General features: G+C 46.1%; 1 protein-coding gene across 1 annotated transcript in view; it reads right to left on the bottom strand.

Annotated features, from left to right (window-relative positions):
• Positions 1-27,124, bottom strand: part of LOC135392400 (scoloptoxin SSD14-like) — a 511,073-nt gene that overhangs the window by 265,046 nt on the left and 218,903 nt on the right. Inside the window, exon 7 of the mRNA XM_064623115.1 lies at positions 3,905-4,039. Coding sequence (XP_064479185.1) covers positions 3,905-4,039 — 135 coding nt within the window. The remainder of the gene's footprint in view (positions 1-3,904; positions 4,040-27,124) is intronic.

The raw sequence follows: 27,124 nt of genomic DNA, 5'->3' as shown, positions 1-27,124 counted from the left end.
TTTCATTGTAACCCGGGTTTTTGTTTGTCATATGGAAAAGGAAACTGCAAGCCGGTCCTGCCCTACTCAAGCACACATTCTAAACTTGTTAAGTTCGGTGTTTGTACATCCCTCTTGAATGCTGCAACGAAGAAAAGCTGTTTTCATTTTGTTTGAAGTAGTTTGCGGGAGCAATGTGAAAGACTCACGCAGGCCGGGTATGACAACCGATTGATTGTGAAGAGGGCCATGAAATTGCTTGAAAGTTCACAGTGTAGACCATGGAATGATGGAAACTCTCGTAATGTAGTTGTAATTCCCTATTTTCATGCAGTTGCTCACAACATTCTTGCTGTCGCTAAATACTATAATATCAAAGTTGTTTTTTCCAATGCCTTTAAATTAAGTCGTCTGACCCCCTTCAGCTTTAAATCTGAATCTTGTGGCGTGAAGCACAGGAAGCCTTTTGTTCTTTGCAAGCAGAACGTTGTGTATTCTATTCCCCTTGAGTGCGGCTTTGTGTACGTTGGCCAGACGCGCTGGTGCATCAATGACCGGATTAGGGAACATGCAGCAAATGTTGAAAGAATGGCCGGGTCTTCGGAACTGGTAGATGGCGGCAACAGCATGGAGCAACTTTTGCCAACTGAACCGGGCCAACGGAGCGCCAACTCAGCGTAAACGGAACGAAGCTATGCAACCACATGGAGCAGAATGTCCACGTTGAGGTTGTCATGGTGAAGCGTCGGCCTCGCGTTTACCACCGCTTGTTGCACGCGATGTGGCAATGCTTATTGTAGTATACTGCTGTACGCATTGTTTAGTAGTATAAATGATATTTTAGCGGTTCTTGAAAAAGTACCCAAGCAGCACAATGTACTGAAAGCCGAGTGCAATAGGGGTGGACGGGTAGGTGAAAGGCCTTGAACAGGCTCGTGACACTAAAGAACATTGATAAGACACATACCGTCCACCCCTATTGCACTCGACTTTCAGTACATTGTGCTGCTTGGGTACGGTGTTAATAATATCTAGAAATCAGGTGTTTACAAAAAATTTTGAGATACGAAGAGAATGTTGGCTTATGAGTGTTTCGAACTACTTACGAGTATGAGCGACCTACTAGCAATGCTCACTAAAGAAATATCAGACTGCATTTTTGTTACCGTTATCTCCTCACACATTTCCGATTTGCCATGTGCCACAAATAATATTTTGATGTTTCATTTAGTCACCTTCGCCTTGCACACACCTTGCCACCTCCTGCCAAACGATATATTTTAAGTTGATGTCCTTATACTGAACAAGTTTGACGTTCAAAAAGGGTGGCCTCCTTGAAGTTCACACGACGGGTCTGCGTGTCCTTCTAGGAGGCAGGGCGAAGAGGGCAAAGCCCAAAGGAAAAAAAATAATAAAGCGGTCACAGGCACGGTCATAGGTAACTTTGTCACGTGCTTGTGGCATTTCCCGTGAAGCGTGTTTTCATTGGCGCACACGGTTCCGTCGGGTGGTGTCACTTCCTTTCCTCAGACTAAATATCTATCCTTGGCAGAAACCGGCTCATCGGTTCGTCGTCTATTGTTCGCTTATTAGGTCACCGTTCCTTTCAAGTTCTGCTGCCATTCAGTTGGCAAAAGTGCTCCATGCGGTTGCCGGCTAAGGGTTGCCAGCCTTGCTTCAAGGACACTACAGTGCTTGCGTGGGAACCCTACGCACACCGAAGGTTGTTTCGGGAATCCTTGGAGATTGCCACCAGGGGAAACGTAGTTAGCAATGCGTCTTTTATCCCTCTCGCACCCCTTCGAAGCTTTTAAGTTGAGATGAACCAATAAATTTATTGCTGTGTCTGAGAACCTACGTGTGTCGTCTTCTGTGTCCATGTCTCTCGATCTTCTTCATGGATCTATACCAGCTAGCCTGCACCCTTTCCCTTGTCGCACATGTATTGGAGGTGCTGAGCCCGTGAAGAATAGAATGCTCTTGAATGCTTCTGAATGCTTCTGAATTTTAGAATGCTGTTTCAACGATGTAACAACAACAACAACTTCATTTTAAGATGATGAATGGGGAGTTTCATCCAGAGGCGATACTTGGCCCCATTGCTGGTGGTGATATGGGGAATGAAATAACGAGCCCCTTCGCAATGAGGATCGAAGTCCGATTGTATCCAAGTAGGTGAAAACAGGTTTGAACTTTGAGTTCATGGTGATCACATAGAAGCATTTTTGCTGTACAGATTATGTCAAAAGGGAAGGAGTGACTTCGAACATTCTCTAAAACCTTTCCTTTCCTTTGGTCCCATGACGGCGAAAATCGCACAGAGGAAAGTGTCGTTGTGTGGTAGTGACGCACGCACTCAAGGCTGCCTTTTGCCTGGTGCCTCTTGTGAACCTTGCCGAAACAGCCCGACTGGCGCCCCTGACCAACATCCACGATCTTCGGTTGGACATGCCGCGACCATGGGGAGGTTATAATCGCATTATCCCCCTGGAGACCGCCTGCGTCAAGTCGCGCATCATCCTCGGCTACAGAAGACCTCTGAGCACCTTTATACACCGTATGTGAAGACAGCAGCATTACTGCATTGCATCGTCCGTGGCATCACATCTGGATCTCACGTCCAGTGAAAAACGCTAGCACATCTGGTTGTTACACAAACTACATCCAGTGATTATAAGATTGGTGTGAACGCAAATGCTCAGAACGATTCAAATGATAGCAGTTAGTTTTTATAAGAAGTCAAAAGCTGAAGGTCTGTTTGAAAAATTCGATTTTGCCCCACGTGTGAGACAGTTCCACCGCTTGATGGGGCTCAGCATATAAGGCCGGCAAAAAATTCGCAGCGCGCCTACCGGTCAAGTCCGAATTTAGATTTTTCTTCTGTGTGTAGTCTAAGGGATTATCTATGACATATAAAATTTTCGAGGAATGTTTTTGGTGTGTGTTTTTAGATAAGGCTTCCGAATTCCCTCATTTTTCGGAGCTATGGTGTTACTTAAAGAGTTATCACTTGCGTTCATGATAGAGTAGAGCAACAAACTATATGCCCGATGAATGACAAATTAAATGGCATAAAGCTCAATCTTATCCACTTTGTACTTCGTCCGGAAAGTTGCAGTGAATATACTGCTTTTCGGCACTTTGAGTCAACTTTGATATTTTTTTCCAGAGAAGCAAAAACCGACACAGCGCTGTCAACGCAGGAGCCTTTGTGACCAAGGTGGTCTAAATCGAGAGCAAAAGATCACTACCATGCGACAACAAACAGCCTTGCAGGGGACGCTCAAACCTGCGCGCGCCGACATCGTCTTCTGAGAGGCAGTTTTTTCCTCCTCTCCTATTTTTCTGTGACGCCGACAACGGCGAGCCCTTTCACCATCATCATCACCACCACCAAAACCCGAACCGCGCAGTGCAGATAATTCCGAAAGCGTTTATTTCTCTTAACTCACCGACGGCTTCAGCATATACTTTTGCCGTTCATTCGAGACATCAAATGTACCGGGTTGTTCGATTTGAGATGGAACTAGCCCGCGTTCATAACCTATGGCGCGCCCGCGCAGACATGTCCGAAGCTGTCGACCACCACAGCTACACTGCACAGAGTGCAGACTCACCGGCGCCGGCGCCATGACCGCGTCGCACTCTCCAGGCACCCTCTTCTTCCCTCTCCACTCACCGCGCATGCGTGCCACGCTGTGGCTACAGACAGGCCACGCCGCGATTATTGCGTAGCGAGGACTATAATGCTAAGGCATTAAAATACGTAATCAGAAGAGCCTCACTACCACTGATGTCCCGGCTCTGTGCGTTTCTCTCTCTCTTTCCTTTTTTTTTAACGTAATCCCAGTCTTCCAGTGACTGTTTTCGCATTGATACCGCACCAAAAATTTGCACCTGTAGGCGCTGCCTCGACTAGACTCACCTAAAATCAAGCCAAGAACTGTGCCCCCGCCCGGCGCTTTCGGAGCATACAAAGTATATGGCGCCAAATTTATTTTCACAGGCTCCTCTTGTTCAGCATTGTAATTGGACATATCCGTCTGGGTGATTTTGCAACCTGTAATTAGACACATGGAAGTGATAAAGCGCTGCTAGAATCTTGACGTACATTCTACGCTCCTGCATCGAAAATGGCATAGGTCAAATGTACGTGGAGCCAATGTTCAGAATGATCTGTTTCTGTTTACCGATTGTTGAAAATACACGCCTTTTCTGTAACACTTCACCCTGACAGGCTAGAACACTTTTGAATTAGGTGTCATTTACAGCTTTGAAGGACTCCGTACAGAGAGGAGTTTGAACAGCCAACGTATGGCACTGGCAAGAACTCTACTTGAATGAGGATCTCCTGGCAATCCCCTTTGAAGAAGGAACAAAGCAGGGACTGAGACCGAAACGAATATCGGTTCGATTACAGTTATACACAGTAAATCATTTTACACCTTTATTTGCTCAAAAAAGGTGTATTCTTTTAAAAACACCATTTTCTATTCCGCAAAGGGTGCAAGAAGAGGACTACTAATGGTGTAATATCAACATACACCACATTTTATCCAATGTCGATCATTAAAGTAGCACAGAAGTCGTTTTTAACACCCAGTTTTCTTCCCATCAAACTGTTAAGTAGGCCAGTAAGATGCACCATGCGAAGTAATTTACACCACAGAGTCATAATTATCGCGGAAATTTAATTTAAAATACGCCGCAAAAAGCGACCGTGCGCAACGGTGGTGAAGAGCAGTACCAGCCTGTGATCTGCCTGGAATCTCGCGCTGACGCTATAGACCGTTTACAGTAGAAGGGCGCCGCCATCTTAGCGCACGTGACCTTGCGCGACATTGCTTGCCTTCGCTTTCGGCTGCCTGTTGGCACGGCGCACGTAGTATTGCGGTGCAACCAAGAGACGTTTTCCCCGATTTTCAACTTTTTGCAATGAATTCTGGGTGGAAGGATGACACGAGGCTTTGGCCGTTGCTTAAACCGTCACGTGAGTGCGTTTTTTTTATATATTATAATTTAAGTTGCATTTGCTTGATTTAGGGTGATATTTCTGCCCTCGTGCGTCCTACACGATCGGTCCCACTATGCTTGGGTTACTACACATTTCAGCGTTCTTTTTTGTTTGTTTTTCTTTGGTTGCGCATACGTTACGTTATGGATACGTTCATAATGTAATATCGTAAGATGTGAAATCTTGCTTTTTATCGCAAGAGTTGTGGTACAACAACTACCTGAGGAAGATATGCATGTATAAGAGCTGTTATGTTTTCGTTATGAAATATCATACTTTTATTGTTGATTTCAGATGTATACAACTACATGATCAACGAGATAGAGGGAGACGGAAAGCCTGCGACGAACTACAAGAGGGTTTGCAAAGGGAACGAACGTGTTTGACAGTGGCCATGTCGGTGTAGTACCTGTGCCAGTGCAACGATGGTGTATGCATTTTAATGGCTGACATCAAGTCGACACAAACAGTGAGCAGAAAGTGTAGTGCAGAGATTCGCTTCGGGTGCGCTTTGGCGACAACATGCACCTGTAGAGCGGGTTTGAGCAGCAGGTGCAGTCATATCTGCACTGCCCATCAAGGTTGTAGATGCGACAAACTAGGGGCTCACGAGTGCTTCGTGCACTGACAAGGCATGTACATGGAACCGTTCTACTGCAAGGAACGTGACCCCTCCTACTATGGAGGAAGTTTATTCTCACAAGCAGCAGTCAACGCCTACAGCAGAGGTTGGGGCTCACACGAAGAAGTGCTGCGCCACTTTGAGGACTGCATTACTCACCCTCGCTGACTTTCCCTGTTCGAAATCCTCCCTTTGAAGATTCCATACCTACTGTTGTCGGATCAGCTTGTTTTTCCCTCCTTGTGCGAGCCCGTGCATTGCAAAAGGCCTCGAACACGAGCAATCTTTGTGTAGCGACGGCTCGTGAATTTGACAAACTGCTTCGTCCCACACGATCAGATCTCCGTCCCAGTTGCTACACTCAATCACGAAACAAGTCTTCCCTCTGCTTTTGCACATTTTGCACATAACTGTAGCACCAGCGGCTAAAAATCTAGGAAGCACTCACGTAGGCAAAGGCACATAGGCACTTGTAGAAGGCAAGCAATGGCGGGGCTAGTGTGGCGCCATCTATTAGCGCCTGAAGCAACTGGCTGCTGTAAACGGTCTATAAGCAGAACGCTCACTGATTGGCCTAGAGAAATGTTGTCTGCTACTCCGCTGTCGTCTGCTACACGCCTGTTCGGGGTTCTGAAAAATCATTTCTCCAGGCTCGGTAATGCTTCGGCCGCTCCTTCTTTCCCCAATTCTCCGGGAGAACTGGCAAAACTAGTTTACGGCGGCAAAGGGACAAGGCGCTGACGCCCACTGACCGGCGAACCAGAACGACTTCTCCTTGCGTCATCGGTGACGTGGCATCGTACCTCCTCATCCTCGTTATATAGCTGGAGTGGCGAGTTAAGGATGAACGCGCGGAGCCACGTTTATGTGAGTTTTTTTCTGGGAAACAAATTGCACACATCAAAACCTTTCGCGCTATTCGGTAAAATGACACACACACTTTCATCCAACGTCATCTGAATTCTTTTTTTGATGGCCCTCTGTACACTCTAAATATTTTCACACCTTTAAAGGTGTAAAATTGGTGTATTCTCATGTATTACACCTATTTTACACCCTTGAACCTTGGCTTGAAAATTTTCGAGGGTGTAACTATGGTGAATTACACCCTTTTATGAGACATTGTCAGGAGGGTGTGATGAGGGTGCAACAGAGGGTGTATTTGGAGGTGGGACAGGCTCCATTACACAGGCTAAATGTATTCCTGTTCCTGTGCAGTGTTGGAGTGCTTGTGGTACTCAGAACTTAAGCTTGTGATACAAGTTGTGATATAAAGACCAAATGCACAGTTACTCAACATTTGGCACACTGTCATCTGACCCCTCAAGGTTAGATGACTGGAAAATATAAAATTACTACTATGTGATAAAGCTGTATTAAGTCATACGTTTGAATACCTTCATGCCTACGTAATGTAGGATATGTATGCTGCATGGCATAATGTGAGCCTAATAGAAGCATAACTATTCAGTTCCTGTGATTGTGTCTGATATATATGATGCCCGCATATACCCACATCAATCACCTATAACATGTGTGTGCTGTGCGACATGTGTCTGCAATGTCCTATTTTTGCTTCACACAGGGTACAGCTGAGTAGTATACCTGGAAAAAATTACAAGTTCAGTGTGAGAAAAGTATATTCTTGACTTTTTAAAGAATATTTTGCATGACTGTGATCGAAGAGTGATGCCAAGATAGCCACAATTACACTCCAAAGTACCAAGCATGTGCCTTCTGTAAAAACTAGAAACACTATATTTTCGCATATATATTTTCGCATGAAGCTGTAATAATTTCCAGCTGCCTCTTCTATGGTTTGCAGGTTACATTACACCCTTCCATACAATTACACCTTTGATTTCTTGATGGTGTTCCGTTACACCTTAAAAGGTGTGCGCTATGCACATGTTCTTTTACACCCTTTAAGGTGTAAAATTGTTTAGAGTGTACTCCTTTAAGAGTGTAAAGTGGGGTGTTGAAACAGATGTTTACCGTGTAGTACACCTTCTTTACACCCCATTTGAATTGGAAATATGGTGTTAGAAACGGTGTTTTATTTCGAAAAATTAAGAAAAATTAAATGAATTAAATTAAATTTAAATTAAATTAAAAAGAAAAATTATGCTGGTTTCACAGCTCCGCTCAACAAGTAATCACATTATAGACGATAACTTCAGTTAAAAACACAGTATTTGACAGGGAAGGATGTTAGGTATTTAGCTGATATCTTTGACTCGTTGCTGGGTGTGAATTGCACAAACTCATTCCCGTCACCGTTACAAACGTTTCCCGCCCCACCACATGTAACGAACGTGCCCCAACAAATTGTATTTCAGTATATGATCCATATCCGACACGCCAATATAGGCTACTGAGGGTGCCCGAGGTCTCTTCAAGCCTCGGCATCACTGTTAAAAAAGACCGTAAATTTACGGAACACCGCCCACGGAACCAGAGCTTCTCTTTTTCATTGCTGCTCCAATTCCGTAGCGGCACATGAACCGTTGCTACCCCATCGTCTTTTCCAGGAATGAGTTGAGCAATATCGCTGAAAATGAAATATTTTGTTCAGACCACGTCACGATTATACTAGCAGAAATATGGAAGACGATACATGTCTTCAGTGAAGCACATATTTACCGTTTTTAAACGATCCAACAGTGATATCGCAATATTCGAGCCTAACTTTTTGCTCGGATGAATGTGGCAGACTCAAAGACGCCGGCGTCTCGCCGTCAGCGAGTGCGCAGCGCGGAGCAATACTGCATTGTCACCTGAGCCGCTAACAGGAAGCCCGCGAAATTTTTTCCTGTTTGGAATGCATTGGAATGCATTTGGAGTGCATCTAGTGTTTGGTATTTGGCCGACTTTGGCCCCGCAAAGCAAAGGTGAGTTCAAAACCTGTTTCGTTGTTCCACCACAATACCAAGTCAAATACGAGCACCACTTGTAAGCATGGTTGCAAAAATTGTTTCGTTGCATACGCGTCTCAGCAACGGTGTGCAACAGCAGGAAAGCAGTGTCTGTGTGTGTCACTGTGTGTAGATCATGAGTAGAAACGTAAAGAGATGCCTAACGTTCAGTCGTGCAGGGGGAGGCTACTGAAATAATTTGTGTTTTGCTGTGATCTCGCACAAAAATTGATAGATGTTGTGACTCTATTTTCCCCCCTTGGAGCTGGAGTAAACGGAATTCCTCTGTTGTGGAATGTTCACCTGAAAGTGTCCCAATCTCCAAAGTGGATATCATTCCGATATGGACTGTTATACTTAAGTATAACAGGCGATATCGGCAGGCATATAACAGGCCAAATTTCCATTGAAATCTGTTGCATTTGCACTATAGGAAGGCCTCCTGTTTGCAAAATTCCGATCCTCTACAGTTTGCAATTCATCAAGGAGGTCACATTTCACAGTCTTTCCAAACAAATGTACCTTTCACTAGTCTTAGCGGCGTCAAAATTTTCACCAGTAACGGTTTCATGCTCGCACAGCTGAAGGCTGTTTATAAATGGATCCCTTTTTTGCACTCTCTTGGTAGGTGATATACGGGTGCACTTTGTTGCTGCAGAAATTTTCTTCTCGTCGAGCCGACCATCTGCTATCACATGAAGAGTTTGCAAGTGGTGTTCCTTGTACCATAGAGGGACGTAATGCGGCTTCCAAGAACTATAGAACCAATTCCTCCATGAGTCATCCTGACGAAACGCCAACACATTCAACACAAAAAGTACTGTCTTGAAAGTTTTGTTCTGTGGCTTCTTGCAGCCAGCCGTGTGGACAGTGAAGCAGCAGATATTGCGCGCTGAAAACATCACCTCATCACAGATGCATCGTGCACTGTGAGTTGACAGTCCCTTCTTGTGTGCTTCGACAACCACATTTCTTGGGACTCAACATACAACAGGACACTATCTTGTGGCCTCCAGAGACGAGTACAACCTGCGCTATGGGAAACCGGTACACATCTTTGTGGAAACTGGCCCTGAGGTGATGACAATTTTTCTTTTTCGCATAACACCATCAAGCTTTCTACCAGACCTCAGGCTATACCATCTTGAATCTCAGAGACAAGTGTATATTGTTGTGTGCGACCCTCAGAGTTAATGGACAGTCATCCATATTCAGCTTACGAAGTAACAAACTCTGTTGTTGTCTCCCTCAGAATATCGCTGCTCAGCCATGATTATGGAGGTATATATAGTCTGTTTAACCAAATTTTTGCTAAATATATACGCTACTTCCGGTTTTGCTTAATAACTTCGTTGTCTGACACAGAAAGTTCCATATGAGAGGTACATATCTTTCCCTGTGCATGCTACAGTTGTTGCTATGTGTGTGTGGTTTTCAGAGCTTGCTCAATGCTGCTGCCTTTTCTCTTTCTTTCTCGTTTACTAGAAGTTTCTGAATATCAGGAGTAGAGATCACAAAACGAAAAACTTTGTGTCAGTAACATGTCTTGAGGAGCTAATCGGAGTTGCTGTGGGTCATGGAATTTGTCAGGAGGGCAACATACAGGTATGCCACTTTTGTTATAACGTTTATAACGCTCGTATGAGCTTCAATTGCACTGTTGTTCTAAAAATCTTTGTCACACCAGTTATTTCTTTCTAGGTGTATTTAATGGATGAGTCATCACTTCGCTCTATGGGTGCTGGTGCTGAGAAATACCTCAATGGAATTTTCATTGTTAAAAATGGACTATGGAAACAAGGTATAGTGCATACATCTCCAGATGCCACTTTGCCCTCTTGCTTGAGGCTTTAAGTGCCATTTTTTGTTATGCTTTCCTGTTTAGATCAGTCAACATGTGTGAGTGCACCTTCACCAATCCCACAAATGCCTCTGCTCTCACAAATTTATTACCCTTGGGAGAGCCTCAGCAAGACAGTACTTGATGCATTGGAAGCAGACAACGTTCTGCTTCCCTCTCAACGACAGCAAGTGGCACACATGGCAGCGTCATGGCCCTGCATATCCATTGAAGGTGGGAGGCACTCGTGATATTTATTCACAGGTATATTTGCTGTTTGCATGGCTTACCTGGTTAGGGTACAGCAGATATAAAAAAATGTTGTGACATGCATTGAAATGTTGTAGGAGAGCATGTCACATACTGGTAAAATATAGCATTTTGAAACTCACGTGATGTAGTAGAGTAACAAAAAAGTGCTGGAAGTTTAGATGGTGCTCTAGCTTAGATTATCTGCGGGCCTGTCTTGCAAGAACTCTCCTTATATTATACTACATATTTACTCGGCTGGTACGTACATACTGCAGTAAATACAGCAGGCGATATGTATAGCAGAGGCCATATCAACTGCTAACCTTTCAGAGACATTCATATGCTTCACATATGGTGGTCTCTCTGCCATGCTGAACTATGCTCATAAGCATGTTTGAAAAAAAAAATCATATCTATGTGCTCAGAAATTTGTTGTGCCACTTGCAGTGGTGGACGTGTAGTGTTCTTCATAAACTTATTTGGATTAGTTGGTAGAGAAATGGAGTGATTGTCCTGATCATTACACCATGTGAAACTAAGAATATTTTATGCAATTATTTTGAATACTTATAAGGAAATTTTATTAATTGGTTGTGATTTTAGGCACCTGGTTGGTATCATTGAGAACGAAGGGAGCCAGCAGGCATAAAAAAATAAGAGGGCTACATACATAAATGCGTCAGGCAATGAGGGCCGCAGATGAATATAGCAAGAAGTAGGAACATGTAAGTTGTAAATGCTTCCTATGAGCATATTAAATTTCTTTATTCATCAAATAATTTAATTTGTTGTGGAAGTATTATGACTAAGTAGGCTCAGTAATACTTTCTTTTCTTTTCAGCTCATGTGATACATAGCGGTCAAATGTTCCACCACCAAAGCCATGAAGAAGTTATTTGTAGTCTTTTCAGTAATTTCCAAAATAAAGGGTTATTATTGAAAAGCTATCCTTTCTGGACACACAAAACATGAGAACTGAACGGTTAACAATGAAACAAAATCGCTGGACATCTCGCATTGATTATAAGGACTGTAAACGAAAACAACAGGAAACCAGCTAGCATCATGGTCGACAGCATTTATCCCTGTTTTAAAGCGGAATCATCGTTTCATTACTGCACAGGGCCCCGTCATTATTATTAGTGAATTGCTGCCGTAATAAAGAGGCACATCACAAGTACAGTTTCCTAAACTTACTGATATATAGCAGTACCTTGCCCAAACGGCACTTCAGCCGTGATGATGTACTATTTACGCGCGCAGATCAACCAACGCTATCCCTTACGTAAGCAAAGGCGATAGCGTACAATGCACTAAAACGGTAAGCAATAATACAGTTCATAACTCATAAGGGACGTACGCAATACCTGTCATACGATGCGTATGTCATCCGATTATGGGTCCAAGCCCATAAAGTGGTATGTTGGTTACACAGCTTCTCAATGACATGAAAAAGACATGTACTTTAACAGAAGCATGTACTACACCACTAATCAAAGTTATAAAGCGGTACAAATATCGCATTTAAAGTTGTTCGCGTTCATGCTTGAATCGATTCGTATAAACCGGTAACCGAAATCACATTAGCGAGTTTTAGTGAATCGTTGTTCCCCAAACCGTTCATGAACGGTATTGCGTGGAAGCAATGCGAACGGGACTGACTCAGAATGGAATCCTCTGGTTGTGCAGCGACAAAACCGTTCAAGTGAAAACGATTCAATAAAACTCCCCATTTTTCGGTTCATGTAAGGGTTTCGGTTAACCACTGATGGTGAATGGCGGTTATCTTCTGGTTCCGGTTAGAAATGACTGTAGTATCTGACGCACTGCCAAACACGTATGAAATGCGATAGCGTTACCACAGACCAGCTTCTATGGCGCAGCGGTAACGCGTGCGCTTGGAGACTGGGAGGTCCGCGGTTCGAATCCGCGGGCCGGCTGTGCCGTCTGGGGTTTTTCCTGGGTTTCCCTCAGATGTGTAATAGGCGTATGCCGGCACAGTTGCCCTGAAGTCGGCCCATGGACGCAGCTATCCACTTCACCCTTTCTTCCACTTCACCCTTTCCTCTCCTCCTCTCCACCACCTTTCCCTTCCCGAGAAACATGCCGCCTAATCAGGCAGGCAGACCTCTCGGTTCCTCCCAACGACACTCCTCCTCCTCCTCCTCGTTACCACAGACGAAGGACGACGACTCCATTTCGGATACGAAAGAAGCACCCTTTCACTTTCACGAGTTTTAGCAGATCGGCAGCACTGTATACGCTGCGTAAGTCCGCGAGGTCAATGCGCATGACTGCACGGTGACGTTTTTGGGACACGCCTGATTGGCCGGAGGGACCATTTGCGCGCTTTTCAAGGGGTAAACAAAGGAACATTCGACGCAAAGAATGCCTTTGGGAGTGCTAGAACAGCTCTGGTTTCTGTATTAGAGGTCCTTTTCGTGGGGGATGATCTTAGTTTATCGACGGAAGTTTAACGCAATATGTTTGCTGCAGTTTGAAATATTCCGCTCTCGTATAAGTTCGCTCGTGCGAGCATAGTGCAAACATTTTTCCCATTTATTATTATACCTATGTATTATTATTATTTGTTCAAATTTCGGTCTCGCGGAGTAGACAACTATCTAAGGCGAACTGCGAGTGTCCTCATACAAGTGGCAAATGTAGCCACATGGGAGCTACAATGCTCTAAACTACCGTGGACGACAGAACGAAGACAACCGTGCCCCAGCACGCGTACGAACTTGCATTTTCCAATGTGAGACAACTGGAGCCTGATACCGCGGCAATGGCACCTGGACGGACAATGACGAGGCTCGTTCCTAGTAAAGTGTGAGACTCCACTGTTATTAGACGTTAGAACTTATATGGGGCCACTCAAAACAAACTGTGACCTGCAGTGGTGCTCTTTGTTTCCGCCCCGAAAGTGGAGCCTTGGTGGTGTACCGCGTTTGAACTGTTTCTGTAGCCACGGTACACAAGCATTCCCCCAGCCGTAAAATCCGTTTGAACCCGCAAGCAGCAGCAGCAGTTAATCGCGTTCTCCTACCGCCGGCGGAGCTGTGTGCGCTTTGGAAATAAAAAAGGGACACTACATCCAAATGCGACGAAGAACAGTCTTAAATACAGCAGGTATTTAACAACGTATCACTTAGCAAAACGGAAAACACACGAAACGTATGGCGGGTTCCTTCTGTTTACCTTTCTCGGGTTCGCACGTGGAGTCGACAGAGGCCCTGGCGAATCGAACCGCGGCACGCAGCCGCACACGTCATTTTACGCCCCTCGCCCTCTTCAGCTGCGCAGAAACATACTTGCGGAGCGTATACGGAAACGATACTATAAGTGAAGCTGTCAACTGAAAGATCAGCAATGTCATGTAAGCCACTTCAAAGGAATCAGGCGATTGACTCCTCATGTTATCCGAATCCTTATCGTTAAGACTTTCCGATCTGCAAAAACTCCCTTCTTCAGGTCATGAACCTGAACGTATGCGTGTCAATGTACACGATCACTCGGACGATTCCTCTTCGTCTGGATAGTCTTCACTCCTGGCGATGCAGAGAATGGGTTTGCGAATACTGTAGTTGGAGATGTAGTCCGTGCAGCGCACACTATATAGCTTGATTGACACCAGTGCGTTTCATTGCGTGCAGGCCTGCATATGCGTGTGTATACGTACTACCAGTGGCGTCACTAGGGGGTGCAGTCCGCACCCGGTGAAGTGACGGAAGGGGTGACGCGCCGCACCAATATTGCCGCTTCCTCCCGTTCTCTGCGGCACGATGACGCCAAAAGCGACGTGCGGAGCCTTCTGCCAGGCACATTATTATTTTTTTTCTCGGTGTGGTGTATTATGTTTATTTATCGTGAATCGCCTGGTACAGAAAGATATCCGTTAACGGGGGCATGGGGTGGGGTGGGGGGTGACGCAAAGAGCTCCCGTACCGGGTAACGGGTAAGCCAGCGACGCCACTGCGTACTACATAACTCACATAAGCAATTCGTTGAACTGTTCACATACATGTGGGCATCGAAAGTGTCAGCTAATGAGCAGCTTTGCTGGGACTGTTATACAGGGCACGCCCTCACAGTCCCATTTGTAACTCATTGAAACTCAGAAATAATCACACACGTAACAAACTCAGAAAGAGTAAATAAAACCTGAAACCTTTCATGAAGCGTATATTGCGGAAAGTTTCAAGTCCACGTTTGAGTTCGGCGTAACGCAAACTGCAGTTAGTTTTGGTGTAATAAATCTTACATCTTTCTTTCTCGCAACTTCCGTGCACTCCATGTTTACAACAGCCTTGTTGAAATTCATATCACACAGAAGAGGGGAAGCGCTTCAGCACGCGAGCGTAACAGGCGGCGATTTGTTCCCGCTTGGGCGGGTCGATGCGTGCGTCGAAGAAAGTTCAGCTCGGACGAACTCCTTCCGTTCTGCTGCGAAATGTCTCGCACGCGTCTGTGGCCACGGTAACAATAACGTTCGCACGCGTCCGCACGCAATGAAATGCAGTAGTGTGAATCATGCTTAACAAGTCTCCTGAACACCCAATCTATCATTGTGCCGTTGCGTGTGGTCGGCACATTCACATCACCCACGTTGTCCAAATTGAACGTCTCCTGTCGCTGAGTTTCTGCGGGTCAACGTTTATGTTCGACTTCGACCAGTGCCAGTATGGCGGTTCGGTTCGGCTGTACGAGTATGCGGGTAACGAATACTTATAGGGAAGTATTTCGAGGTTCAGTATGGTTTAGTATTTATGCAGCGTCGCATGTATTTCGGCCCCTCCTTCGGCAGCAGCGGTAGTGCGCTTAGCAGCACGCCGTTTCCTGGCATTCTCGACGGCCCGTCGCTTATGTTCATTTTTTTAGCGAATGCGTCCGCATCTCTTCCAACCGTGGCGGCAAATCTGCGAGCTCTATACTTGCGCGAATGCTCCGCAGTGCGTCGTTTACACTAACTCCATGGTGTCAGACGACATTGACGACATTACATCAAATGCACTGTGCAGCTACTAGAGACTAAATACAATAAAGCCACTCGAAAGGAATCAGGTGACCGCTATCGTAAATACCTTCCAATTTGATACATCTCCGCCCGCTGAAACGTCCTATCGGGACAACGAACGTGACGCGATGACGTCTACTTTCCTCGTTCATTTACACGCTCCTAGAAGGAGTGAAGCGTGGAGGCCCTTAGCTCTCGCAAAATCTGTACCGAAGCGCGCGTGAGCTACGTCACAGTGGTCGGCCCGTGGATTAGGTTTCGGTTTTTTAACGCAGCACACGGTGTCCAAACACCTTGTGTCCTGTACCAAGTTGCTCAAGTCCTCCTTGGAGGCGGACACGTATCCACCGAGGCCGGTGAGTCTCAGCGATGTCACTTGAACGGCAGAAATAGGCAAGTCAGTCAAGGGTTCATTCGTGCTGTAGTGCTTTCTCAACACACAAACACACAAAAAGTTCAGTGGCGATTTAGCGGTAAATGCGAGAGAAATGCGTTAGCATGAAGCGCCTTTTCCGGTCCATATCTGTCTTCTGGGTATCCACTCACGGTCGAAACCCACCTTCCAGGTTGTCCACTTCCGGCCTCGAGTCGTCTTCCTGTTGTCCACTTCCCGTCTATACTTCACTTTCGGTATCCACTTCCGGTTGTCCACCTCCGGTCTATACTTGACTTCCGGTTCGACACTTTCAATAGGGTTTATTCACTGACGTCACTCCCCCAGAGGGCACTAGCTTCGAAAAGCCGAAATTGCCGCCATGATGTAGGTCCCTCGAAGTTTGGTTCCCGTTTCATTGGCTGCCTTTATGTTATTTAGAGGCCTATTAACGGTGAAAACGTGGAAATTACTTGGATTATGGTACAAATAATACTCATACGGTACAATAACTTCGAAACACCCAATGTACGGTGAACTGGAAGTGGGTGAAAGCCTGGACAGTCAAAATCTGTGAACCTACATTATGACGGCAAATCTGCTGGCGGCAGTGGTGGGCTCCTGCTGATGACGTCATGTGAATAAACCCTATTAGTATATGTAAGTCCATTTAATTAACCTTTAGTTAGCCTCAATTACTTTCAATTACTCCGGAATCACCCTTCAATTACTGAAAGTAACCGCGGGTTACATGAGGAAATCTTGAATTTCATTTCATTCCCTTTAATTTGCTAATTTATTTATTTGGTTTAATTACTCTGTTCCCTTTAATTCACGTTAATTACAGTTAATTACCTCGGTAACCTACGGTTACCTTAGGTAATCTTTAATTTCATTTAATCCTTCTCTTATCTGCATATACCTTACATTCATTACCTTGAACTTTCTTGCTTTAATAAACCTCTACCTGACAAACGTCATCATGACGTTGGTAGACAGACCGAAACCAAAACAGATCGGAAGGGGAAGCCGGGTTCCACGAATGAGCAATTGTTCGCTGAAAGAAAGTAGGACCGAAGGTCGCGTCCCTTTCAGAGACCATCGTAATCCCCTCAAGACCGTGGCTTTCAAGCGCGACCTTGTTCGCCACTAGCTTTGAACGTAGTTCAACTCTACCGAACTCGTGGCGCTGTCGAACATTATGACGTCATTTGTTTACAAACAGGTAGAGGTCTATTGTCTTTAATTACCCCTGATTACCTTCAATTACTCTTACCTCTTGCTCTTAATTACCTTCGACTATTTCAATTTGAAATCATTTACCTTCATTTACATTTACCCTATTATATGCCTTTTACATGTCCACTTATACCGCTGCCTCGGTGAGGCTTCACCATCTCATACACACACACATACATACATACATACATACATACATACATACATACATACATACATACATACATACATACATACATACATACATACATACATACATACATACATACATACATACATACATACATACATACATACATACATACATACATACATACATACATACATACATACATACATACATACATACATACATACATACATACATACATACATACATACATACATACATACATACAGCTTTTTCCATTTTGACACTCCTAATATTTGTAGCGGCACCTGCTGACGACGACGACGAGCCCTGCCTCTGTCCTGCAGGACATCGCCTCCGCCTCACTCTTGGCTCATCCTATTCCAGACTCGCCACTCGCACTCTTCGTGGATGCTTCTTCAGAAGCCGTTGGGGCCCCTCTGCACCAGCTGGGACCGCACGATCAGTTACAGCCGCTGGGTTTCTTTTCTAAACCACTCAAGCCCGCCGAAGCACGGTACAGCACTTTCGGACGCGAGCTGTTGACGATGTACCTGGCTATCAAACATTTGCGCCACCTTCTCGAGGGACGCCAGTTCATCGTTTACACTGACCACAAATCTCTCAACTACGCAATCACGTCTGCCTCTGGTTCTCGCTCGCCTCGAGAAATCCGTCACCTCGCCTAAACCGCCGAGTTTATGACCGACATCAGGCACATTCCTGGTAGCACTAACATCGTTGCGGACGCTCTCTCTCTCTCTCTCTCTCGAGCTCACATTGCTGGCCTGGCCCACAATCTATCCCCAAACGTTGACTACGTCGCGCTTGCGCAACCGCAAGCGAACGACCGCGACATGCCTGCCATTCTTCAGTCATCCACGTCCCTCGACATCCACAAGCTTCCCTTATCCCGGAACCTTGAGCCTCTTGTTCTGCGACACCTCTGCGGCAAACGGTAGCAGCTCATATCCTCCAAACGCTCATTTCCACCGACGTCCCAAATCAACCAAAAGCTTATTTTCTCCGAAAAAATATTCGGAGTTTCTGGGCTTTCGGTTGATCTGGGCACGCGGGTGGCAGTGACCCGTATCTCCCAAGTATTCTTTTCATCCGAGCGCCCAGAACCACCGAAAGCGGGATACTTGAAAGGACACGCTTCCCCCGTTTAACAGGAAAAGGAGGAAGGGTGAGCGGTTCCTAAGTGTGCAGGAATCCAATGTACAGCTCGAAGCAGAGTTAAATGGAACGCCACTTCGACTGGCGGAGCTAAAGTCGGGGAGAGAGCAACCCTAGCGGCTCTTACGAGAAATAAAGGAAAAACAGTGTTTCGACTGTCCCGCTGTTGCTGCTGGAGCGTCCGCCTTGCCATGAGCTGTTGACTCAGCATTACCCTCAACTGTAGGTTATCATCGCGATATTTGTTTGTGTTTGCGGCGATTATGTGAAGGTGTATGTCGGCTGAATCGCACGGATGCGATGACTTTATCTCATTGATACACGCGAAGGTGGTCGCGTTCGCTCAGTGGGGCATTTTCAAATTTCTGATGAAACAAATGAGGATGTACGGAGTCTAGTGGCAAATTTATTGGATTTGGTGTCCACCTTTGTGTGTTAATGAGATAACAGCATCGCGTCCGCGTGATATCGGTCAGCATACACCTTTACATAATCGCATCAAACCCAAACAAACGTCGCGATGATAACCACAGTTGATGGTAATGCCAAGTTCACAACTCTTGCCAAGGCGGACACCCTCGCAGCATAATGACGAATTCGGGTGGTCATTTCGTGGCAACTTTTTTTCCAGATGCCGAACACTCATGTTCGCTTGGTCGAAACAATGCAATCTCGCATGTTCGCGTGGCGCTTTCCGAGCGCCCAGAATTTGCCAGCTAGCACTTTTTTGCGCGGCCTCGAGACTATCGAGCAGCGGGTTGCCCAACTATATCCGGTGTCGTCAAATCCGCACTGCAACGGTGACGAGTGCCCTCATTGGCCCGCACGTCGAAGTTCACGTAATTTAGCACACGACGGAACCAGAAGACGGGCGAACGCGATGCCCCTAGCTTGATCCAAGTGTACGAACTCTGCCCTGATTCAAAAGGGATGAGGCGAGCCTAATCCTGATCCTAAAACCGCTAGATCCCTGGCACTCATGTTCGGGTGGCAACTGTCACGTGATCCAGCTCGTTAGCCGACCTAGCAATTTCCGAACCCTAGGCCCTGTTGCCATAAAATGACCACCCGAATTCGCCATAAAGTAGGACAGTCGAAACATTATTTTACCTGTATTTCTCCTAAGCGCCGCTCCCTGAATGAAATGAATGTGTCCTTTCTGCAGAGTTTCAGCGTACTTTCTGCGTACCCTGTCACCTCTGTCACCTAACCCACATGCACTGAGGTATGGTACCGCAATTGTTGCAGTGAATCACCTCATCCCATCGTCATTCATGTAGTAGTAGTTGTTGTTGTTGTTGAGTGGTTTCACTCTTTCTCTGTACCAAGTATGCAGAATTTCTGCAGCGCCCTTGCAGACACCAGCGGTATATCACACCTGTAGAATTTGAGCATACTGTATACAGACTGTCTTGACACTGTGTATGCATAAATGCCACCTGAGCTCGCGTGACAGGTGCTTTACCGTGACAATGTTTTTTTGAATAATGGTTTCAATAACTTATGATTAAATTTATGCATATTTTAATATGCGGTCATTAGGAGTGAAGTCTTACTGTTTTTAGTTTCCTTTGAAGCACAAAGTTTGCTCTTGAAATATTACAGGTATATCACACCTGTAGAATTTGAGCATACTAGGTATGCAGACTGTCTTGATACTGTGAATGCATAAATGTCACCTTAGCCCGCGTGATCGAACTAGCATATGCTTGTACTTTACAACGGCAATGCCTTTTTGTGGGTGGTTTGAATAGTTTATTACGCACATTTCAATATACGGTCATTAGGAGTGAATCCTTACTGCTTTTAGCTTCCTTTAATAAAGCATAAAATGACCACCCGAATTCGCCATAACTAGGACAGTCGAAACATTATTTCCCTGTATTTCTCCTAAGCGCCGCTAAGGTGGCTCTCTTCCCGATTCGGTGGTCGAGGTCGCGTTCCAGTTAAATCTGTCTCGAGCTGTACTTCTTGCAACTCGCCAGAGAGGGTCACGTGACCCTAGCCGTCACGTGGGTCCCTGGGTGCTGCTCATCCGGTGCTCGAAATGTTCTGTAACGTGATGTATGCGGTCCGCTGACTTCTACAGCTTCTTTTGTTCCCGTGCTTAATAATTCTCCTTAGAGATCTAGCATCTGCACCTCCGCGAGATGTAACAGATATAATTGATATAAAAATGAGAGCTGATGCACGGCATTTATATTAAAGAAGCCTGAGTTTGGGTGGGTAGAAATGACACGACACTCGGTGTGTGCAAATGAGATCGCGTTCAAGAAGTGATATGAACAGAGAGATATTTCCAAAAAGAATTTTATTCGTATGCACGTTGCACACGGGAGAAGCACTAATTTCGGAAGCTCATGGAGGTCCGCGTCATGAGGCACGGAAAAAGAACATGGTGGAAATGGTATGTCCTGTGGCTGGAACATGTAGCGGGACGGCGGAAAGCACACAAACCTCAAGCGCCTTCTGAGGAGATTGACAGTTCAGACGATATGTTGTTTAGTGCATTCATACTGCTTGCAAGCTTTTTCTACGGGGGGAGGGGGGATATGTTTAATAAGAAAAAAGAAAGGAAAGGTCAGCCAGACGGAGGTCGGCTTGCTATTCCAAAAAAATGGAAAAGGGGTTGTTTCAGAAGCTAATAGAGTGTTTTCTGAACGTCTGAACTGTATTAACAGAAAGCTTTAAAGAAAAGTAACGGAGGAGGTCCTTTTTGTAACCTTTTTCGGGACCTATGCCGTGGACGCTTTGTTACTATTCGTTTTCCACTATCATGACCTACCCAGTGCCTGGACTCCAGTCACTGATATAGAAAACATCTCTCTATTCGGATCGGATCCCTTCTTGATCGCGATCGACATCAATAATACCTTCCCTTGGCAAACTTCACTTCTGAGTCAGTTGCAGCAAGTACATTGGACTCCCGCACACCCAAGAACTAGAGTCACTAACCAAGAACCGCTCACCCTTCCTCCTCTCCCTGACAAACGGGGGAAGCGTGTACTTTCAAGTATCCCGCTTTCGGTGGTTCTGGGTGCTCGAATGAAAAGATCATTTGGGGGATATGGGTCACTGCCACCCGCGGACCCAGATCAACCGAAAGCCCAGAACCTCCAAACATTTTTTCGGATGAAACGAGCTTTTGGTTGATTTGGGACATAGATGGAAATGGGCATTTGGAGGATATGAGGCCTAACCGCGGCAAACACGCGTCCTGTTGTTCCCAGTGATTTCCGTCGCTACATCTTCAACTGCTACCACTCCCTTCATCACCCCGGCATCAAGTCCACGCAGAGGCTCATCAGCTCCCGCTTCGTGTGGCCGTCCATGAATCGTGACATCCGCCAGTGGGTTTGGAATTGCTTGGCCTGCCAGCGTTCCAAGATCCAGCGCCACACGACATCCCCATCGTTGCCATTTCCCACCCCGGATGCCCGCTTCGTCATGTCCACTTGGATCTGGTTGGACCTCTTCCCTTGCTTGCTTCGGCCACGCTTACCTCTTCACCTGCATTGACAGGTGCACCCGGTGGCCGGAAGAGGTACCTATCAAGGATATCACAGCTGAGACAACCGCTCTCGTGTTCCTGTCCTCCTGGGTGGCGCGTTTTGCCCCCGCCGCCGATCGCGGACGGCAATTCATGTCCCGCCTCTTCGCCGACGTCTGCAGATTCCTTGACGCTCGAATCACTTCACCACGGCCTACCACCTAAGCGCGAACGGACTGGTCGAGCGGTTCCATCGCACACTGAAGACCGCTTTACGCGCCACTGAAAACCCGACCCATTCTTCAGAGCGCTTACCGTTAACGCTCCCCGGCATTCGTGAAACCTCCAAGGTAAATTGTGGTGTTGCACCATCCACCCTCGTCTTCGGATCTGCCCTGCGTCTCCCAGGGCAGTTGTTCGCCGCCGCGACTCCAGCCCAGCCCGCACCAGACCTTCTTCAGTTCGCCACACGCCTCCAAGAACATGTGGCTGAGTTTCGCTCACCAATTCCACGCCATTCATGTTTTCGCCCGATTCGTGCACCCAGACATTTCCGCCGCCAACCATGTCTTTCTTCGCCACGACGCCATCAGCCGTCGTCACTCCAGTCTCCTTACGACGGCCCCTTCCGGGAACACTCGAGGCAAGACAAGACACAAATCAAATTTCTGGATCGCCTCGAGGTCGTATCCATAGATCGCGTCCAGCCCGCGTTCCTGGACACTTCCCCAGCACCGACCCCTCCGCACCTGTCTACTCGCCCTTCACTCCGGCAAGCTGCCCCTTCCAGCTCCACGATGCGTCCATTGGGCTCCAGGCTCTCCGCAAGTTCGCACCTTCCCCATTTCCTACCTATCCTGGAATCAGCGGTGACGACCCCGCCTTTTCGCAGCCGTGCCGACTTCCGCCACGTCTTCCAGCCCTGCCTTCGTCAACCTCCGGACTCCGGGGGGGGGGGGGGGGGTTTGTAGCGGCACCTGCTGGCGACGACGAGCTCTGCCTCTGACCTGCTCGTGCGGACTCTTCGTGCGGTAGTTCGTTCAGTTCATATCTGGCCCGCACGCAGTACAAATGTCGTTGCACCCGTCTCGCTTATTGTCGTGACCTGACTTCGCGACATACTACCGCATTAAAAAAATGTCGTGAGTTCCGGCCAGAGGCACACGTTCGACTGCCATGAGATTTGAAATACAGTGACAAGAAAATAAGGTTGTTGCAGCAGCATCGCTTTCTAGTTGACGTATAACACGCTACGGAAGGACATGTTTACCACGAAATTGTACGCACCCATTTGACGCTTCGTTATTCGTTATTAGGAATACACTGTGAGTGTGCTTTGCAAGTTCCAACTTAGCTGCAGTGCGTGAGCAAGCGCAACGCAATGGACTCTCTACACCAAGTGAGTACGTGAATCTTCGCATGAGGATAAATCTCTGCTCTTTAACTTTACAGTGTTCCAAAGCTTTACAATAGCTTGGGGGCATCCATGAGTAGAGTAGTTACGTATCTTGCAAAAGCCCTTCAAAGGCGAGCATTCAGTAACAACTTTTCAATAACGTTTACTCATTTTCCCAAGTTACCTTGAAGATACTTATCTGTGCGTGACACGGAGGCCGAGTGAAAAATTCCCTTTTATCTCGGCCATGCGCTCTGTGCTGTACATATGCTTTAGCGTTTGAGATATTCGGGACATCCCGCTCACTCATCTCCAGCTCAGCTCCTCATTTGCTCAATAATGCTCACTCACTTCCTAATCAGCTCTCCGTTGGCTCACCTAACTCACTTAACTTACTTAACTCACGCTTAACTGACAACCAAGTGTTTATTCCCGACAACAACACGCTTAGATCGGTGTCGTAGCTTTTTGCCTAGCACCTGCTAAACCCATGGCAAAACTAACGTTATTATTATTACTATATTCCGTGTAGAACCTCAGACCTTCCCCTACGGCAGGAAAAAAGGCTATTTCGTATTGCGGCGTTTACGGCTGCGTACAGCGTCCTACGAGTACCTTCGTTCCGTTGCAATGATTCGCTGTCAGCGGACGTAACACGAAAGCGCAAACGTAAACGCAGCAGTGTGAATCAGCCTATAGTGTCACCTTCCTCTGATAAAGTTATCTATTACAGTGACAGGTGTTAAGGGATCAATTTCGTGAGGATCCTGTCCCGTACGTTGCGTCGCCGAAAACCCGGCGGCATTAAACGAAGAAACGAGATAACAGATATGACCAGATATTTTACTGCAACAGCTACTCGTATATTTTCTCGTTTCTCGTCGATCGCTTGCAACGTCGATGACTCCGTCGTGGTGATAAACGGGACCACTGCATTCCTAACGCACGTAGACTTTTACGGAAAGGGTCTACCGATGCACGTGTGGCTTCACTTCGAGGTAGGGTTCGGATCCCGGGACCACGAAATCCCCGGGTTTCGCAATGTAAAATCAAGGGATATCAGGATAAATTATTTCGGCTCTCTTGACAATAAAAATTCGGTGGTACGACTGAAAAGGAAAGAACGATGCCCTACCGACTTTTTGTTCCAAGCGTCCCTTCACCGGAAAACATCATTTGCATTCCGAAACCATACCAACCTTGTCGTCCACAACACGACTCACCCACCGGAGGACGAGGGATGTATGCAGGACGTTCAGTGTGTGTTCGAATGCCGGAGGGGATGCGACACCTGTATCTGCTGGCTTTCTGGAACTTATAAACCCGAAAATAATTAGGTATACTCCTTGTAGACCTTAATAATAAGTCTTAGGCCGGAGTCACACTGGTTATACATCATACATTATACACGAACATCCCGTCATACAAGTATGACGGGATGTTCGTGTATAATGTATGATGTATGTACATGTATGACGAACGTGTATAACAAACATCCCTTAAACATGTATGGTCATACAATGCTGGTCACACTGCTTATACACCGGCAAAACATGTTTCAAAACACGTGTGGATAACCAGTGTGACCGTGCCGTCATACAAGCAAGCGCTCTGACTATGTTTGACAACATGTTGTCAAACACACGACGATGTATTTGGGCACTGCCGAAAAACGGTGATGGACAAGTTGGATAAACGGTTGGATAAACGTGTGCCATACATCACGGTTTAAGCCACTCCCACTGTTCCTCCAGTCAAGTTCTATAACCAGTGTGACCGATGTTTGAACAACATATGTTCGAGACTATGTGTAATCATACACGCGTTTGGACCAAACGATGTTGTCAAACAAGAATTGTATAACCAGTGTGACCGAGCATTATACATGCTCCATACATGTTTGAAGACATGTTGTCATACATGTTTGGAACACGTGTATAACCAATGTGACTCCGTCCTTAAGGTTAATACCCCGGCCACACGGGCGCGAAAAATGACATTAAGCGCTTAGCGAGTTAAGTTGTGATGTCATTCGTGCGGTGCCACACGGATAGTTTTGAAATACCTACTCTCGCTCCCCTTGTTAGAACAGAGTAACGAGAGACCACCCCAACAGACCACGACACGACTCATGTGAACCACACAAGCCTAGAACAGCCCTCAAGTACGAAATCCGAAGGAATCCACAAGGCTACACAAAAAGTTGCAGAATCTCTCTTTTTGTTATTTTGATCCTAACGAATACTTATATTTGCGAGTGAAAAGATAAAATGGAGACAGCCTTTTCAGAAAACCAGACCCGGCTGCTCCAGACCAGAACACAGTAGTTATGTGGATTAATAAAAGAGGGGAAAGCAAAACGCACCATTCCATGTAGTCACACAAGCGACATTCCCTAGAATACTGCAACCAAAGATGCGACAAACGTCATTCATTTTAGCGACTGCGTAAGTACAACAGCTGAACATCATATATTCTCGTGCACTATAGCTGCTAACCGGGGGAAATATCCTTGGTGCGAAGCTGCAAGATAGTCCGTAGCAGACGACAAGAAGAGACGCATTTCAATGCAAAGTCGATATTCCGGCACGGTGCGAATAATCATTATAATACGCAGCTTTTGTGCCGTTAGCAGGGTTAACCCTGCTAACGGCACAAAAAAAAGGGAATAAATTTATTCCCTTTTTCTTTCTTTTTTTTTACCAGAACGTTTCTTGTGGATAACAGAAAAACGCATACTGTATCGCAATATCTGATAGCATGGTTGTCCTATACGAAACCCTGGGGATAGTTGGAAAAAATCCCGATCCCGGGACCAACATTTCGAAATCCCGGGATTGTAAAAACGGCCGAGCCTACTTCGAAGGAGAGACACATAAACAGGAGTGAAAAAGTGCAGACAAGCTGGTGCATACTGAGAGCTGGAAGCGGAGATACGGAAGAAACACAAGAAACTGTGTGAGTAATCCCTTCCCCCTTTCGGAGGTTTGTGGAGGTATAAGCGTTCGGTTCATAATAAGCAGTTGCTGTGTCAGAGAAAATTTCTTTTGTTTCTTCCGTGTCTCCTGCTCCAGCCCTCACATAAACAGCTCTGTCACTGTCGTCGATTTGATGCTTTATGGGCCTCGGTGTCCCAGTCGTGTCACACTGCTTGGATATGCTTATTTATCACTGTTCGGTACGAAGATTTAGAAGGATTCCAAGAGATTAAGCAGATTGAAAGGTCTTTACCACAACGATTACGAAAACATTATAAGCCAAGCAGCTTTGAAGTGGCTGACATCAAGATGCTGTAAAAACAAAAGACGTTGGGCTAGTTGGTATAAATACGACATATGGTATTCCACGATGCTGATCTTGTATTCGCCAGTTTCCTTTGTCATATATGTCATAGAGTGCTTCCGGTGTAAAACTCCCTAATGTGTGCCGTGTTAGCGCCACGAAGCAACTGTGGCTATGTGCGGCGTACAGACGTTCACAGAAGGAGAGAGAGAACAGCAGGAAGGAGTGGGGCAGAGCCGTATATTAAAAGGGAGTCTGGCCATTAATGGGTCATGCCTATACCTGAAGCTCCACCCACTTTTTCAGCTTTGCGACCAATAGAGTTCTGAAATATGGGGCGCTATCAATCAACCTATCCTCACTATTTGTCCCCGTATCCAACATGGGCAGCGCCAT

This window comes from Ornithodoros turicata, chromosome 4, assembly GCF_037126465.1.
Source record: "Ornithodoros turicata isolate Travis chromosome 4, ASM3712646v1, whole genome shotgun sequence".
NCBI lineage: Eukaryota > Metazoa > Arthropoda > Arachnida > Ixodida > Argasidae > Ornithodoros > Ornithodoros turicata.
The sequence above is the reverse complement of the archived record's forward strand: the minus strand, read 5'-3'. Positions and strand labels throughout refer to the sequence as shown.